This window comes from Hippocampus zosterae, chromosome 6, assembly GCF_025434085.1.
Source record: "Hippocampus zosterae strain Florida chromosome 6, ASM2543408v3, whole genome shotgun sequence".
NCBI lineage: Eukaryota > Metazoa > Chordata > Actinopteri > Syngnathiformes > Syngnathidae > Hippocampus > Hippocampus zosterae.
In genome coordinates, this window is record NC_067456.1 from 14,985,146 (window position 1) to 15,000,741 (window position 15,596).

Below are 15,596 nucleotides of genomic sequence, written 5' to 3' on the forward strand. Positions count from 1 at the left end.
AGAGAAACTGGTTGCCGTTTGTGTTGAACCTTCAATTTTATTTTATTGCCATAACAGCGTGGTCTAATATTCCTTTGTACATTAAGCTAGCTTCAGGAAATGACAGATTTAGAGAGCTTTAACAAATGTGTTTTTTGTTCGAATGATGAAGGTAAACTGAAAGTGAGAAGATCGGGTTGGACTCCGGGTGGACACAAATGTTTGGCATGTTGTCGACAAATCTTTTCACAGTTTCAACCATGGTGAATAGCTTCATTTGATACAAATGGGTAATGTAATAACAAAATAGTTTTTTTCCTCTTCTAATTTGCTAGCAGACCAATTCACTTAGAGCTTGATTCACGAAAATGTTCTCGTGCAAAAAAATGGGTGCAGACTTCAAACAAACGGGCAAAGTTTATTTTGTACACTGTGGAAGAAGTACCGGTACATGAAAATAGATGCGTTTACTATGCTGCAATGTGAGACTGTCTATTAAATCTGAGATGATTTGTGATGGTTGCGTTTGTATCTAGCTACCATCTGAAAGGCAGGTGCAAATCTGCGTGCAACATTGCTAGCGTAGAACAAAATAGGTAGCAGGTGGAACATCTAGGAGCAAAAAGTGACATTGAGAAAAGCAATTCTGGAGCTTGTGAATGAATTAAGGCATGAGTGGAGTCACAGCAAAGAGTTGTGCCACACCACTCGGACGAAACTCGTTGTGCCTGCACATTGACAGCTGATGCTGGCCTCTCCCAGTTTGCTGTCCTAAATTTGAAATGTTATGTAGGACGGACAGATGCATAGAATTCACAGCGTGTGCAATCAGTTGGAGTAAGTGGAAATGCAATTTTTTGGCCGGCTAATTACGATTTTCATAAATCAGGCTCCAAAGGGCAAAGCCAAAAATTCAGAGTCAAGAGCTTTTAACACATCTCATATTGTGGATCTGAAAGTCAAAACCGCTTGACTGAAATCGGATTTGTTTGCAATCACTGGGTGGAAGAGATTGAAATCAGCTAATCTTCCATTTCATTTTACAAATGTGTACACAACTGAGTTTTAGACCTCGATCCGTCAGTTTAGCTGCGTGAAAAAAAAAAGCCTGCAGTTGTGTGGAAGCCGTACGAGTGGTGCATGCCATGACTAACCGAGGGAACAGTATGTTGCGATCAAAGAGATGGCAGTTTCATCAGTTACCCTGACTCCCAAATGGAGCTGCGGAAATGAGTGTCGAGTCAGGTGTCGATGGTCAGTGAAGTGTCAGGAGAATGATGAGAAGAGCTGGTTAGATGTGAACTTGTCAAGTATTTTGTTGCTTTCATGTGAGTTCAAGTCTGTGTTTTCCCAACACTTGAGTTTGTTATTAATGTAAAATAGTTTCCTGATGTATATGTGGACTTGAGGCACTTCATAATTCTCTTTATATTTTTGTACGTCAGCTTTTGTTTCTGTTCTGATCTAATTTAAAGATGTATATTGTCATGGAAATAAAAAAAATATCAATACTTTGGACTAAGGGTCATTTACTTTGGGATTTTGGAAAAATCAATCTTTAACTGGCAAAACAACATACGGAGTTTCTTTCCAGACTGCTCTGCAGTTATGCACTTTGTTATAAATACTAATAGAAAGAATTGTACGTGTGCTCATCAACATGGTGCGATTCCCATTTTTTAAAATGACAAGTAATTGAAAAGTGAGGGCGTGCAAAATTATTCATCCCTTTTCTCCGATTTCAGCCACCTGTGTACAGGAATTCCCTGATAATTTCTGAATTATGCAATGTTGACCTCAATGACTAATCATGATCAAAAGACTCCACCTGTGTGTAACCAGTAATCTAGTCTCAGTATAAATGCGCCTGGCTCCAGAATGGTCTCAAGAGGTCTGTCAAAAGAAAATTGGGAGCAAACAGCATCATGAAGACCAAGGACCGCACAGGATAGAGTTGGGAGATGTTTAAAGCAGGACTAGGATATTAAAGGAGGGGAAAAAAACAACAAAAACTTGTCAAGCAAAGAGGTGGGGGGGGGGGGCACATGAAAAGCACTATATAGTTTTGGGAGAGGCAGTCTGTTGGTCTCGGTTGAAAAGAACATTAAAGCCCGAACCTCAATCACAATTAGTATGAGCCAGGACATGTTAGCCAGGCCTAACATTTTGCAGACTCTGTCCCAAGGGTAGAATCTCTCGGGAGTCTCAAACAATCACCTGCCAGTGACAAGGTCGAAACATGCAAATGTAGACTTATGACCCCACCTACTGGCACATGGACGTCAATTGCAGCACGACTGTCCACTTCACACTTCCTGTTAATAAAGTCATTCTGAGACCGAATGGCAATAAGCTTTTTATTTAAACATTAAGGCAGTGTCTTATTTGTTTTCCATTTGTACACTGCTATCCACAAAGCTTGCTGGTGGGCATGTAGAATTTATCCATGTGTTTTTTTGTTGGTTTTTTTTTGTAAGAACAACCTAGAAGCAAGCCACATAAATATTTACATCTATTTAGTTTTATATACAATCCTTGCTATTATACAGTGGGATATAATTACATTAAAAACGTTATAAACAAAATGTTTGAACAATGTTATTATTTCCCCATTGCCCCCGGCCCTCCCTCGCTCCCTCCAGGGACCGCATCAGGTATTTTGAGATGTAAGGAGACGGTGGGTGGACAAAACTGTGTGAGCAAAGGCAAAATGATGCATGTTAAAATTCAATTTAGTACTGTATAGGCTCTAAAATCAATGGATTAGTCCGTCATCTGTTTAAAGCAACAGCTAGATATGGCTTAGTCTGTTTATGGTCACATTCTTAAACATCATCGATGGATTCATGACAAAAACGCGGATGGAGATATACTGTACAATATCTGGCGAAATGACAAAGTCCACTTGTCTTCGCCTGGGGACAAAACACTCCAATTCCACCTAGGAGATGGCTGAGATGAGCATTGTGCAGACGTGACATGCTTCAGCATCCACAGGCAGGATGGAGGAGGGAGAGGAGGTAGTCCTAGAACAAGTCAACAGGTGGATGTCGCTGTGCTCAAATAAACTACAAGATGGAGGAAACTCCGGACTCGCAGATGATGGCATCCAACATTGGACACTTGACACAGAATGGATCAACTTGACAATTTTTTTGTTTGTTTGTTTTGAAATCCTTTCCCATTATTTCTCTTGAACCCAACCAAATGCAGGCGCAGTGAAGTAGACTGTCACAAGTAGCCGCCAGGGGGAAAAAAACATTGAATGCAGGACTGATTGCTTCTGTGTGTGGTTTCAAAGCTCGGCGGGTCTCATGTGTCACTGACAGACGCGCAGACAAAGACATTTCATTTGCTTCTCTGTTAGTACAATTTCCAGCATGGACAATAGGACCCCTGGCAAGGGAAGGGGGGAAACCCCCCCCCCCCCAAAAAAAAAGAAAACCAATTGTGCGTCACTTGGTAACTTCAGTACTGTGCGTGTAAAATAAATGGCACTTACCACTAAGAATATATTATAATGTACAAAAGACAAGAAGCCAAGGGTCTTCCTCTATGCAGTACACGGTTAATGGTCAAACTGTCAATAAAAGCTCCAAGATGAGATTCTGGCAGGTCAGCTGAAGACGATGCAAAGGACTGAGGTACGCCTTGTCAATGTGAAGGACCAGCTCGACTTCTCCTTCACTCACGTGATTGTCGCTTGTGTTATTGGAAATGACTGGTGGTGAGTTCGACAGGACGGGGAGACCTTCCACCACGGGCTGCCATGCTATTCTCAGGTCCATTTTGTCACCGGATTCTCCACTATGCCCTTCTGGACAGGCCGACAACTAAGTGCTTAATATCCCCAAAAACAGTTCAATCAACACAGATGCGGTTAATATAAAAACAGCGAGAAAGTATCCATTGTCTGAGTGCCATCGGGTGGCTAATTGTCTCACGGGACACCTGACAGCAGCAGGCCTCAGCTCTTCCTCTGGACCCTCGCCAATGCATGATGACATCAGCAACAGACAGCATGTTTACCCTGTAAACCAATGATATGACCCTCCTGTGCTCAAATCCCTCCCAACCCTAAAAGCATTTGTCACTGCATATCCATTACCACACATACAGTATAACCATAGAACGTTCACCATTAAAACATACTTTGCGTTTGCGATCGCTTTCCAACCAGAAGGCTGCATTGAGTGACTTAAAAGATGAAACAAGAAAAAAAAGAACATTTTGTCCCATCACTTGCATGCACTTGTGCATTTGCAGCAGTGTAGACACCGTAAATAAATGTAAGATGAGTCTCTTGCTAGATGGACTGCTGCGCTTAAGGCAGGCGCAGCAGCCACCACACTTGGGAACCAACCGAAGTCGTCAAGAATCCCATCCATCAAAGAAAGCGTAAGCACTTGAGTGCGATGAATGTTGACGCGCCCAAATTGATAAGGCCGGTGAGGAGATGCCAACACGGTGTGAAAAAAGGGAGAAGTTGTTCAGATCTTCCTGGAGTGAGCATGTGGACCGAAGAAGGAAATGCAGAGTGGAATGGTGCGGGATGTTTCGCTGATGTGCACCTGCGTGTATGGTGGCATTGTGGCTCACTCGCTGTCAGACAGGGACTCGTACTGAGACATGAGTAGCGGCTTGGGCTCCTCCTCCCAGGTGCGGCCCTGTCCCTGACCGGGCACGTGGCCGACTGGCTGCCCGGACGAAGGGGAGGGAACTGAAACCGTCCCGCTGGGGAAACGCATGATCAACGGGTTGCACGGGAAGGGAGTTGGCGTTGAACCTGAAAGAAGCACAAGAGGGTGTGTGTTGGACAATCTACAGTGAACCCACAATTTTTTTGTCACTTGGCATTTGTGAATTCACCTAATTGCTAATGTATTGTACTTTTATCATCCTGTTTTTTGTTGCCGTTTTGTGCTCATGCTGAAACATTAAACGATGACTTCGGCACTGTCTTGTGGTATTGTGAGACCAAGGAACGACATTGCAGTGAATTGAGGACTTTCACTGAGATAAAAGTTGTACTTTGCCACCATTTTTATGGCATCTCTCGGCAATTCTAATCCTTTTTGGAGGGGCATCAATTACCTGTGGAGGAAGGTCTATCCTCCCAGACTCGGTTGGTCAGTGGTGTTCTTCTGTTACAATCTCCTTCTGAGTGAACTGAGGACACTGACGATGGCCTTTCACCCCCTGACAGGCCGGGTCCCGGAGACTTGGCCTTGCGCCCATTAGAACGACCACTAGACTTTGAGGGCTTCCCACCACCTACAAAAAGACGACGGAGCTTGAATCTGCGACAGCATTTCAAGCCATACCAGATGCCGCTAAGCTTTAGCACACTTATTTTGCATGGTGTTCTTCGGCGACCCGTTTCAGGTCCTGCCGCTTATTCCAAAAACATGCACCTTGGATTAATTGCAGATTGCAAATTGTCCATCAGTATGAATGAAAGTGTGAATGGTTGCTTGTCTATATGCTTTGTGATGCTGTGGCGACCACCGACCAGTCCTGGATCTACCTAGCCCGGGGGTCGGCAACACGTGGCTCCAGAGCCACATGTGGCTCTTTACCGACATCTAGTGGCTCCCCGGAGCTTTATAAATAATGTTTGAAAATGGAAAAAGATTTTGATAGTCGGCTAATGTAGCTCAAATAGATATAGATACATGTTGCAGCTCCAAAAAAGGAGAGCTGTGGTGTTGATTTTTTTAAAAGGTACGCTTTAGGCTTTTAACAGTCTCAACAAACACAGACACATCTGCGTCCGACTCCGTGCCATCTCTTTTCTCGTTTGACTCGAGAGGCGTTCAAATACAGCCACCGAAAAACGGAAATTAACGATCACTTCATTGACACTAAGAAAAGCGCAAATAATGCACCAAAACAAAAAATCAAGTGAGGAAATTACAAAATAAATTCTATGGAAGCGTTTGTGAACACACAACAGAGGAATGAATAACAAACAATTCTGAGACAGTCCAGTCTCCTACATGCATAAAGCATGTGTTACATTCATTGTGTTTTATAGAAGGATTTTATTTTTTTGCAGCTGCAGACATATTTTTTGTCCTTTATGGCTCTTTCAACATTTTGGGTTTCCGACCCCTAACCTAGCCTTTTGCCTCTTGACGTGTTGCTTAGTATGAAATGAAACAAAGTATTATTCGCTTTTTGTAAGTGTGTGTGTTTAATACAACTTTTGACGTGCGCGGGCAGTCTGCTTGGTCAGTGCTATGCCCCCAAAAATTCGTAGATGATCGCAATGCATTTGCCATCAAACCACGTCAAGTCTACTGTAACTTTTTCTCTGTGTACTGTACTCAGATATCTAACAACAACAAACCTCCCTTATCATTTTTGTCTTGCTCTATGGCGAAAGCACAACATAAAAACATCGCCAAATACCATGCTATGTATAGTGTAAACACAGTAGCGCCACTGCTGTGGATTTATACACACTGCCAGCAACATTTTTTTTTCTTCCAAACTGAAGGGAACATCGCTCTGTCAGGGCAATAATGCAGTCGGTACTGCAAATTTCAAGGCGCATTTAATGTAAACTTTAAGATGCCATTGCCTGCCTATCAGTTGATGGGTTTTCAACATGTGCCCTTCTCTCCCCCGGTATGCGTCTTAAGTGAGTTTTCACTTTGGACAATGTATAAGACATACTTATGTTTGAGATGATGCTAAGCGCATTTTGTACATTCTAAACCGTAAACTTGTTCGGATCGCTGACCAGGTTTTGATGTGGTTTGTTCATGTTTGGAGAAACTCATCACCTTGTGAGAAACTGTCATCACTTCGTCCATCAGTTCCGCTCAGAGAGACGGGCAGAGCCGACGTGAGTGGGTTAGCAGCACTGGCTGGGGAGCGTTCCTCAGGCTGATCATTGTATTTTCCCATGAGTGCCTTTCTTATAATGGCCTCTAGACCTATGGAGCTGCCAGGTGTCTCTGGAGTTGGGTGGCTGCGGACACTCACAGATCCTGTTCAAGAGAGGGAATGGACCATTCAAAATGTGTGTGTGTGTTTGTGTGTGTGTTTGTGTGTGTGTTTTTTTTTTTTTTTAATCAAATCAGACACCCAAACACAACATTCAATTTAAACAGTGAACATTTGATTAGAGAAGATGTTGACTCATGAAAATTGTATTCCTGAAACGTATTGGATGAAGAGAAAGTAAGCAACGGGATGAAGTAAACTGGAAAGTAAACCGAAATGCTGACAACCAACATGGCATGTAGAGGTGTCAATAGGGAAAAAGTGACCTGCTGTTGTAGATGCTGGCATGTTGAAGATTTCTGTTCCAGGCTGACCTGCATCTGAAATTGTAAGTATGCACACTTAGAAATTGTTATCAGGCTGCAAAAGTAATCATGCCCGAGTTAAATACTCACTGAAATCACTCTCATTTCCCACTACAGTCATCTTCTTGATCATCTCCTGCTTCTTTGATTTCACAATAGCGGAGGTGTTCTCAGTCAGCTTGCTGAAAAAAGCTGGAGGCTGAGAGGCGTTAGGAGGCGAACGGGAACTCATTCTGTGGGATGGAAAAGTGCTTGGTCAACAGAAGGCAGAGCGGAAACAGCTAGAGTACTTTGGAGCTAACCGCGCTGCATAACATGGAGGAGAACTGACGAGCCTACGCTCAGGAAGTCTGGGGCTCATCAAACACTCAAAGGAAATATATAACTCTCACTTATGTGGGAAATAGATCCATTGCAACAAAGTCTTACGCTTGCTCTCCTTGTTCATTAGGATAGGACACTCCTCCCTGGATTTCAGGCTCAGAATTGGCTCCGGCAGGAGATACCGGTTCAATACAGTCATTAGAAACACTGATCGGAGAAGACTTGGATTGAGGAGGAGACCTGCAGAGCACACACACATGAGTGACCTTTTCTCCCTTCACATACCCTCATGTGTCGATGAAACACGAGTAGTTGGAGCCTATTAATACATCTATGAGATGTCAGAAATAAAACGGAGTCATGCAGGCTTTCCTTGCACAACCGCAGACAGTTGATCATGCCTGCTCCTGCATTGTAATGACTCTTACCGGTCTCTGTTACGATCTCCCCCAAGGCCCTCAGGATAGCGGGTCACTTGGGCAGACTCTTGGGATGTGGGCTGGGGCTGTGAGGCACTGAGAGGACGGGTCAAGTCCAGGATGGGTGAGCCATGATAACTTTGTTGATGCTGCTGCTGAGTCTGCCTTGTGTAATCTTTCGTTATCACCTCCTGTTGCCATAAAAAGGTATCGACATTATGTGGTCACAGTCTGCACTCAAGACGATACAGACAGTTATGAAAATGTTAGGGTGTGGACTTACACTGATGTGCTGAGCCAGGGTGACCACCCTTTGGCTTCCTTTGACACAGGGAGAAGGCGGCTTCTGACCTGGGGACAGCCTCTCATCAGATGGAGGACGGTACAGAATATGTGAATCCATCTTCTGTGGAGCTGGCAGTTAAAAACAAACACAGTGAGGTCATTAAAACACACACACACACATCCACATAAGTAATGTGCTTTGTGTCCAATCAAAGACAACAAATGTGCTAATGAAACATGCAGGATTAAGAACGAGTCCACCCCTCACCATCTTTGGTGGATGTAACATTTAACAATGTCACATGCCATAGAATGTCTGATCAGGAAAGTGTATTGTCCTTCATTATCCCTTCTTTTGCGCAACAATAATACAGTGTTAAAATACTAAAACATCTTGTCAGGCAAGCTTTCGATTAAAATCCAAAGTAGTTGGGACATTTTCTTACTTTTGACAAGAACTTATATGTCGAAATGAATTTTCAACTGATCCAAATAGAATTTGACGAATGAAACACGTACTGGATGAATACTGTAGATGATGTCCAACCAATAAGTAGCTTTTCCAAGCAGATCATCATAAAGAAATTATTCATGAAGCCATAAAATGCATCTCCCCAACAGTGTAAATGTAAGGAGATGATGATGCAAGCTGTTCGCGGGGGATAGCAATGATTGCATGGAATCCCTCAGAGGAGACATGCTCCAAAGGCACAGTTGTTTTGGCATCTATTTGCGGATTAACGAATGACAAAAATGTATTGAAACAACAGCTTAAAACAGCCTCCCTTTCTCCCTCTAGACTTTCCTACTTGTTATTGAATGCCAATTAACAGTACCAGAAACACCAATGATGTTGATGTTAATGTGGATTTATTTTGAGCAGTCTTAATAAAAGCAGCAATTGCGCTTCGCGCTTTCAGGTTGTACAGATGTTGTAATAGTGATTTTAATATGTATGGGTATCTATAAGGGAAGACCTTTTTTCATTTCCGTTAAAAAAAAAAATTCTGGAGCAGAACAGCTGCTTAAGCTATTAAATGAAAAGGTCAGAGAAGCTTAATATGCATAATCTTAGTGTCAAAAGGAAAATCTTAAGAGTAGTAGTTCAGTTAAAGTAATGCCATGAACAAGTAACTCAACCGCTCTATTTAGACTGAAACGCAATAGGAAGAGCACACTTAAGATGGAAAACACGTTTGAAGAATTTGGATCAACTAAGCATTTGATGTGGGTGTGTGTTTCGGGCAAGGAGTGGGGGCCGGCGCAGAGGGATAGCTTCAGAGTAAATTATGATGCCAAAACAAGAAGCATGCAAAGACTTAGAGGGCAGGAATCAGTAGTACCCCATCTCCCTCTGAGAAGCCTCGAGCTGCTCGAGTCACATACCACGTGTAACAACAGAAGTCTGTCTGGTGGTTGGCACAGCTTTCAGCACACGGCCTTTCTTATGTAACTGTTACTCTGACTTGGAGTAACAGCATTTGATGATCGTGCCACGTTAATAGGGCTCTTTAGTCACCCGATACATGCATCTAGCGAAATACGGTTGTTCTGAACCTACAGGATATCTGAGACAAACAATCCCAATCGTGCTGAAATTTCAATTTCATTTTAGTCGTGCCCGTTACCCACTTCTAAACAACGATGCTTCAAGTGAGTGGCCAAAAGGGAGGGAGGAGGGGTACCTACGTGTGAAATTTCCGACAAATCTTTGATGTAAAGACAATGAAGTGATTTTCTGACTTGATGTCTGATTAGCAATCACGATTTGAAGCCGACACCTTAAAGGACACCTGGGATATTGCTCTTCCACAGTGAATATAAAATGCCTGAAATTGAGATTGCATCAGTTCTCAATCAGACTCTTCATTTCATTTTAGCCAGTGAGGTGGAATCTGGGTATGCAAGAGTTTTTTTCCAGAGGGCACCCTTGGTGGTCTTTAAGTTTAGAAACATTTTATTTTGAAGAATATCGTATAACAATTAAAAGAACAAAAATGTAAATGAATAGGGCTGATTTGATAATGCCAACCACCACAGCGTGCAAGAGGCCACAGACTGACGGGGGCGTGTCTGGGTGATAACAGGACCCTAGGATCAACAGCATCTTACCATCAGTGGCACTGCTGGCAACAAGCGAGCCCGTCTCTGGCATCCCCGTTTCACAAGAAATTTGACGCATAATAATCGCATTTATGAAGTTGGCCGCAGTCATGGTGGTCTTACCGAGTGCTCTGAGTTCTTGTTCCTGAATGGACATCGGTTTGTTTTGAGTCTTTTCCCTACTAGGCGTACCACTTTCCCCACGGCCGGGAGGGTTATCCAACTGCAGGTGTGGTGGTCGTCCGGAAATCGAGGAATAAGGACCTGGATATAATCCTCCCTGGCTGGGGTTGGAAAGCTTGGGGTCTGACTTGCTAGCGGGCCCATGCTGGTCTTGGACTTGCTTCGGTAATCCCCTGTTTTTGCCATCACGACTCTGTTCTTTGCCGATGCTCGAGTCCAGTGCAGCATAGGCCTCAGGGGGCAAGCCAGTCCTTTGAAGATGACTATGGTAACCTTGGTAGCGGGAAGCTCCTGAGGGTATGGATCTGATGAGGGGGAGATGCATGTGTGCATTTAATTCACTCTTAAAACTGATTCCATGCTGGTTTGAAACGCCGAAACACTCTTCGGCATTTACCGTAACACGGAGGAACTGGAGTGTTCGGCAGAGACATTCTTGCTTCCGGTATTGTGCAGGACGCTTGGCCTTTGCTGCACATTGTCTTGGGTGCGAGGGGACACTGGGGAATGCTGGTGGCTGTATGGCTGGGAAGAAGGTCTCACACCGCTACTGCTTGCTAAGCTGTGTTCCGTACCTGAGGCACAGACAGACACACATTCACAAATATATTCCCCCCCTCCCCCCGGACTTTGATGGATAATACAAAGTCACAGTGTGCTCCACACACCTGGTCGCCAAATGGGGGCATGCTCCACGTTTGCTCCACCCTTTTCTCTATCCCGTTCTCTGTCCCTGTCTCGATCCCTCTCTCGTTCTCGTTCCCGTTCCCGTTCACGCTCGCGCTCTCTCTCCCGCTCCCGGTCTCTCTCCCGCTCCCTGTCTCTGTCACGATCACGTTCTCTTTCACGCTCCCGTTCTGAAGAGGAAGCTGCGCCTTGCATCTTATTCATGTGCGAGGAGCCAACTTTGTAGAAACAGACAGACACAGTAATTATTATATCATTAATGATTACTTGTATGACTGGTAACAATTACTGGTATGACTGGTCATACCGGGTGAGATTGGGGGAGTGGTGTAAGGCCTGCCGGGGAAGGTGGTGCTTCCCCCTGGGATGTAGGTGATACGATCCATTGGCGAGCTGGCTGTCCCTGCAGAGGGAGGGACCAGGACAGGTAAGTGCGGCACCTGAGATAGATCAATGATTCCTATAATAGAGGGGGGAAAGAAGAGGAGAGCGAAAAAAAGTTTTAAGGGCAAACAGCCATGCGATGGTTTAAAGCAGGCGCTTCCAACTCATTTTAATCATTGGCTAAATCAGCATTCCGACTGCACTGAGAAGACATTGAAGATTGACTGTCATTTCACAGATCAACTTTCACTATTTCAACTTAATATTAATATCAAGCATATATTTTGCCACAGTTAAGGGAGTTCAGAACTACGATAACACAGTAGTAGAGGCTCAGACTTAAAACATTAACACAAAGAGCAGCTTTGTAAGGATTAACCCAGAAATACTGACCACCATTGTCATTCTAACGTTCTGATGATGGAATCTCTCTTTCGGTCAAACATAATAATAAGCTTTCGTTCAAACCGAACCTTGACTTGTGTACATTTGGATTTATTGGTGTAGTAGTTGGTGGAGAAGGTGCCTTCAATCCTTTAGCCAATAAACACCAACGAAGTGGTCTTACCACGAGGGGCTGCAGAGTAAGGCAGAGGAAGGGGCTGATCTCGTGGTGTAAGGCCCCTTAGCATGTCTGAGCGCTGGGCAGCCATAGCAGCTGCTGCAGGCCACTGGTGCATTTGCTGGGAAGTAATGTAGTCATTGAGCAACGTCTGACGGTTCTCGAGGGCCGCTGTGTCTGGAAAGCCCCGGATGAGGTAGGGATAGGGATGTGGGTATGCAGGGTTGGGGGCCAGATGGCGAGGCAAGTAGTAGGCTGTATTCAGGGGAGAAAAATTGGGTGATTTCGAGTATACCCACAATAAGATAATTTCAGCGTTATAATGAGAAGATTTGATGGTGTCCCATAACTCTTTCCACGATCCCCCCGCCACCCTCCTTAACTCATTCAGTCATCATCGCTGTGCAAAGCAGTCACTGTGACTGTACCTGGGTCAATGGGGATGCCGCGAGGCAAAGCTGCAGGATCAAAGGCCAAAGGAATTTGTCTGTAAACATCAGCTCCAAGCCCCTGCAACAGACGCTCATATGTCTGTTGGTCAGGAACCCCTGGGAGAGGGGATTTGGTAGAACTCATTTCCCTTGGGGTCGGTGTGGCTTTACGCTCCTGGGGTTCTTTCTTACTGCAGCCTGGAGAGAATAAAACAAAATGTACAAATAGAACAAAATGTTAAAACATCAAATGCTTCTTCATTTTGAAGACAAAAGGACAAAATTGCACTATGAATCCAAAACTTTTTGTTTTTGACTCAGCCCTGCAGAGGTAGAAGTAAGAAACATTAATGTCCTCACCATCATGTTGCCTTTGACTCGCCTCCCTTGAGAGAGGTGAGCAACGGTGTGATGGTCCAGGGTAGGGGTTTCTTAAGGTGCCTTTGTCCTCGTAGCCTACAGGGCTATGATGGGATTTAGCTCCCTGCTCTGAAGCGAGTGTCAGGGGAGAAGAGCGTGCTATTGGGCTAGCGGTGCTGACCACTGCACTCGGGCGTCCTTTGGGTGCCTCTTCATATCGTCCCCTCTCAGCCCGCATCTCCAGATGAGGGGGTGCGTTATGGTAGGAACGTGGTGAACTGGCTATGATGGAGCGAACATCATGTCGTTTACCTGAGCCAGCAGCTTCCTGCTTCATGGGTGTTCCCTGAAGAGACGTATTAACAGGAACATTCAATCAGGTATTGGAAGAAAAAAATGTTTACAAAGCACGTAGATGCATTTTAATGATATGTGTACCGGTGTTATAATGCCCTCCTTGGCTGTTTGTCTGAGCTCCTCCCTGGGAATGAGGTGGATGGAGCGTCCAGCCTCCTTTACTGTGGGCACCATAGTGTCTCTGCTCTTCATTGGGTCCGACAGCGACGGGGCCCCACGTGGCGGAGAGTTCTCTCTTTTCATTTGCTTTGCCTCCCTTCTCAAATAGCTATCCTGAGGGTCCAAATGACGTGGTATACCTGTCACCATGAGAATATCGCATTTCAAGAGAGAATATATAAATAGGGCATAGAGTACCATCATTTTACCGTCAGCTTTAGTTTAAAAAATATATATAGAAAATGAATGGGTGACACGGCCCAGACACAGTGGTTCTCTTCTTGAGATCAAACTAGCTTGGTGCTATGAATGATTGAAGTTTATGAATCAATAGTTATTTTACCTTGGGAGATGGAACCGCGGATGTGGTGAGCATCTTTATAAGGTGTGTGGTGTGGACTGTCCCTGTCATGAGGCATGGCTCGACCAATAAGACCTGAAGTTGGACAAGTGGCAAAGCGGGTTTAATACTTAGAGTGGAAACGGAAAAATCCCAGATTCAACAAGATCAGATTGAGCAGTTGTTACCTTCACAATTGGAGGCAGACAGTGAATCCCTCATTGGCAGACCTCGGGAGATGCCTCCCTCCATGACATCATAAGGACGCTTTACTCCAAGAATTTCACCAGGTTGGCTTGGCCCTCTCCCCTCATCTTTCGAGGTTTGAGAAACTGGACCTATTTGGTCCAAAGAGGAAGATGTTACAATTGCTCCCATTTTTCGTTTGCTGACTCAAAGACTGTTTCTATGAAGAGAAAAGGAATTATGTCTCTCAATCATTGTTCATAAATCTGGCCAAATCAGTGATGAAGGTTTCTCCTTTGTTGTGATAATACATTAACCTCACAGGCGAGTCATATCATGGCAAGGTTCCGATTTTGGCAGGTGTAGCTCATGCACAACAAACGTTTTTTGGTAACATTTTGAATGCACCGAGACGAAATCCTGAGCCCCATTGATGTGTCACTCATCCATAACCATCACTTCATGTTATAGCATGATAATGCACGCTGCCATGTTGCAAGGAGCAGTAATTTCCTGGAAGCTGAAAAAGTCCAGGCTTTTGCATGGTGTGCATACAAACTGGACATATCGGCCATTAAGTTTATTTGGATGCTTGGGACACAGTGATACAATGTATTCCAGTTCCTGCCAATGTCCAGCAACTTCACACAGCCTTTAAGAAAATGGACCAACATTTCACAGGTCAAAATCACCAACCTCTCGTATTTGTTCATTTTTAAGTCAGTTTCGCCAGGCAAGACAATTAAGAACAGTTTCTCATTTACAAATGCCGACCTGTTGCACACTAACATCGACCTCGACAGATTTGTGAACACTATTTCAGAGAAACAGGCTTTTTATGTACGTACAAAAAGTAGTCTTCAACTTTTGAATTCAGCATTATGAAAAATTGGAGCTGAAACTCAAGAGTCACATTGACATTTTTCTGCAGTGCACATACTGTGTTCAGTATTTAGGATATCGTTTGCACAGACATTGTTGGGTTTGTACAAGACACTCACGGTCATATGTGAGGATGTGCCCACTTATTCCCTCATAGACCACATGACCTTTCGACAAGGCGTCGTCCCGTTCCCTGTCAGCACGGCTAGCACTGTCCTCTGTGATCAGACGGGTTATAGTTCCCTTGTACAGCACATCAGCCGGTGTCCCCTGTGGACACAGTGAGAAGACTCATACTCATTATTTTACCAGGAATCAGATGGTTCAACTGATAAGGTGGAATTCAAATGTGTAATAATGATTTGGTTCAGTCGTCTGAACCTAATCTTGATTTTCATCTTGGGCTGAACGATTTAAAAAAAGAATCTAATTGCGATCCACAGCCCCTGCAATTTTGTGATTGCAATTGAATAATATGTGATGATTTTTTTCCACTCTTTGTATTTTTTGGGGGGGAAACGGCAATCGGTAGGTAAGCCTGTAATACAATAATATAAGACTTATTATACACACTGCAAATGTTGTGATCTTATGGGTTAGCTTTACACTAAAATAAAAGCAAATGAAACATGATTG

General features: G+C 44.0%; 1 protein-coding gene across 3 annotated transcripts in view; it reads right to left on the reverse strand.

The window, feature by feature from the left end:
• Nucleotides 1-737: 737 nt before the first annotated feature.
• Nucleotides 738-15,596, reverse strand: part of ncor2 (nuclear receptor corepressor 2) — a 74,559-nt gene continuing 59,700 nt past the window's right edge. The window contains exons 28-46 of one of the 3 annotated variants that reach the window (XM_052067980.1): nt 15,080-15,230; nt 14,081-14,230; nt 13,896-13,988; nt 13,475-13,692; nt 13,037-13,382; nt 12,674-12,874; nt 12,252-12,500; nt 11,607-11,702; nt 11,281-11,517; nt 11,010-11,187; nt 10,439-10,917; nt 8,325-8,455; nt 8,051-8,232; nt 7,728-7,862; nt 7,389-7,531; nt 7,260-7,313; nt 6,771-6,977; nt 5,074-5,253; nt 738-4,765 (exon numbers count right to left, since the gene is read on the reverse strand). In XM_052067980.1, coding sequence (XP_051923940.1) covers nt 4,575-4,765; nt 5,074-5,253; nt 6,771-6,977; nt 7,260-7,313; nt 7,389-7,531; nt 7,728-7,862; nt 8,051-8,232; nt 8,325-8,455; nt 10,439-10,917; nt 11,010-11,187; nt 11,281-11,517; nt 11,607-11,702; nt 12,252-12,500; nt 12,674-12,874; nt 13,037-13,382; nt 13,475-13,692; nt 13,896-13,988; nt 14,081-14,230; nt 15,080-15,230 — 3,621 coding nt within the window. In that variant the 3' untranslated portion in view covers nt 738-4,574. Of the gene's footprint in view, nt 4,766-5,073; nt 5,254-6,770; nt 6,978-7,259; nt 7,314-7,388; nt 7,532-7,727; nt 7,863-8,050; nt 8,233-8,324; nt 8,456-10,438; nt 10,918-11,009; nt 11,188-11,280; nt 11,518-11,606; nt 11,760-12,251; nt 12,501-12,673; nt 12,875-13,036; nt 13,383-13,474; nt 13,693-13,895; nt 13,989-14,080; nt 14,231-15,079; nt 15,231-15,596 lie in introns of all 3 variants that reach the window. The other 2 variants (XM_052067979.1, XM_052067981.1) reach the window with 2 other exon arrangements.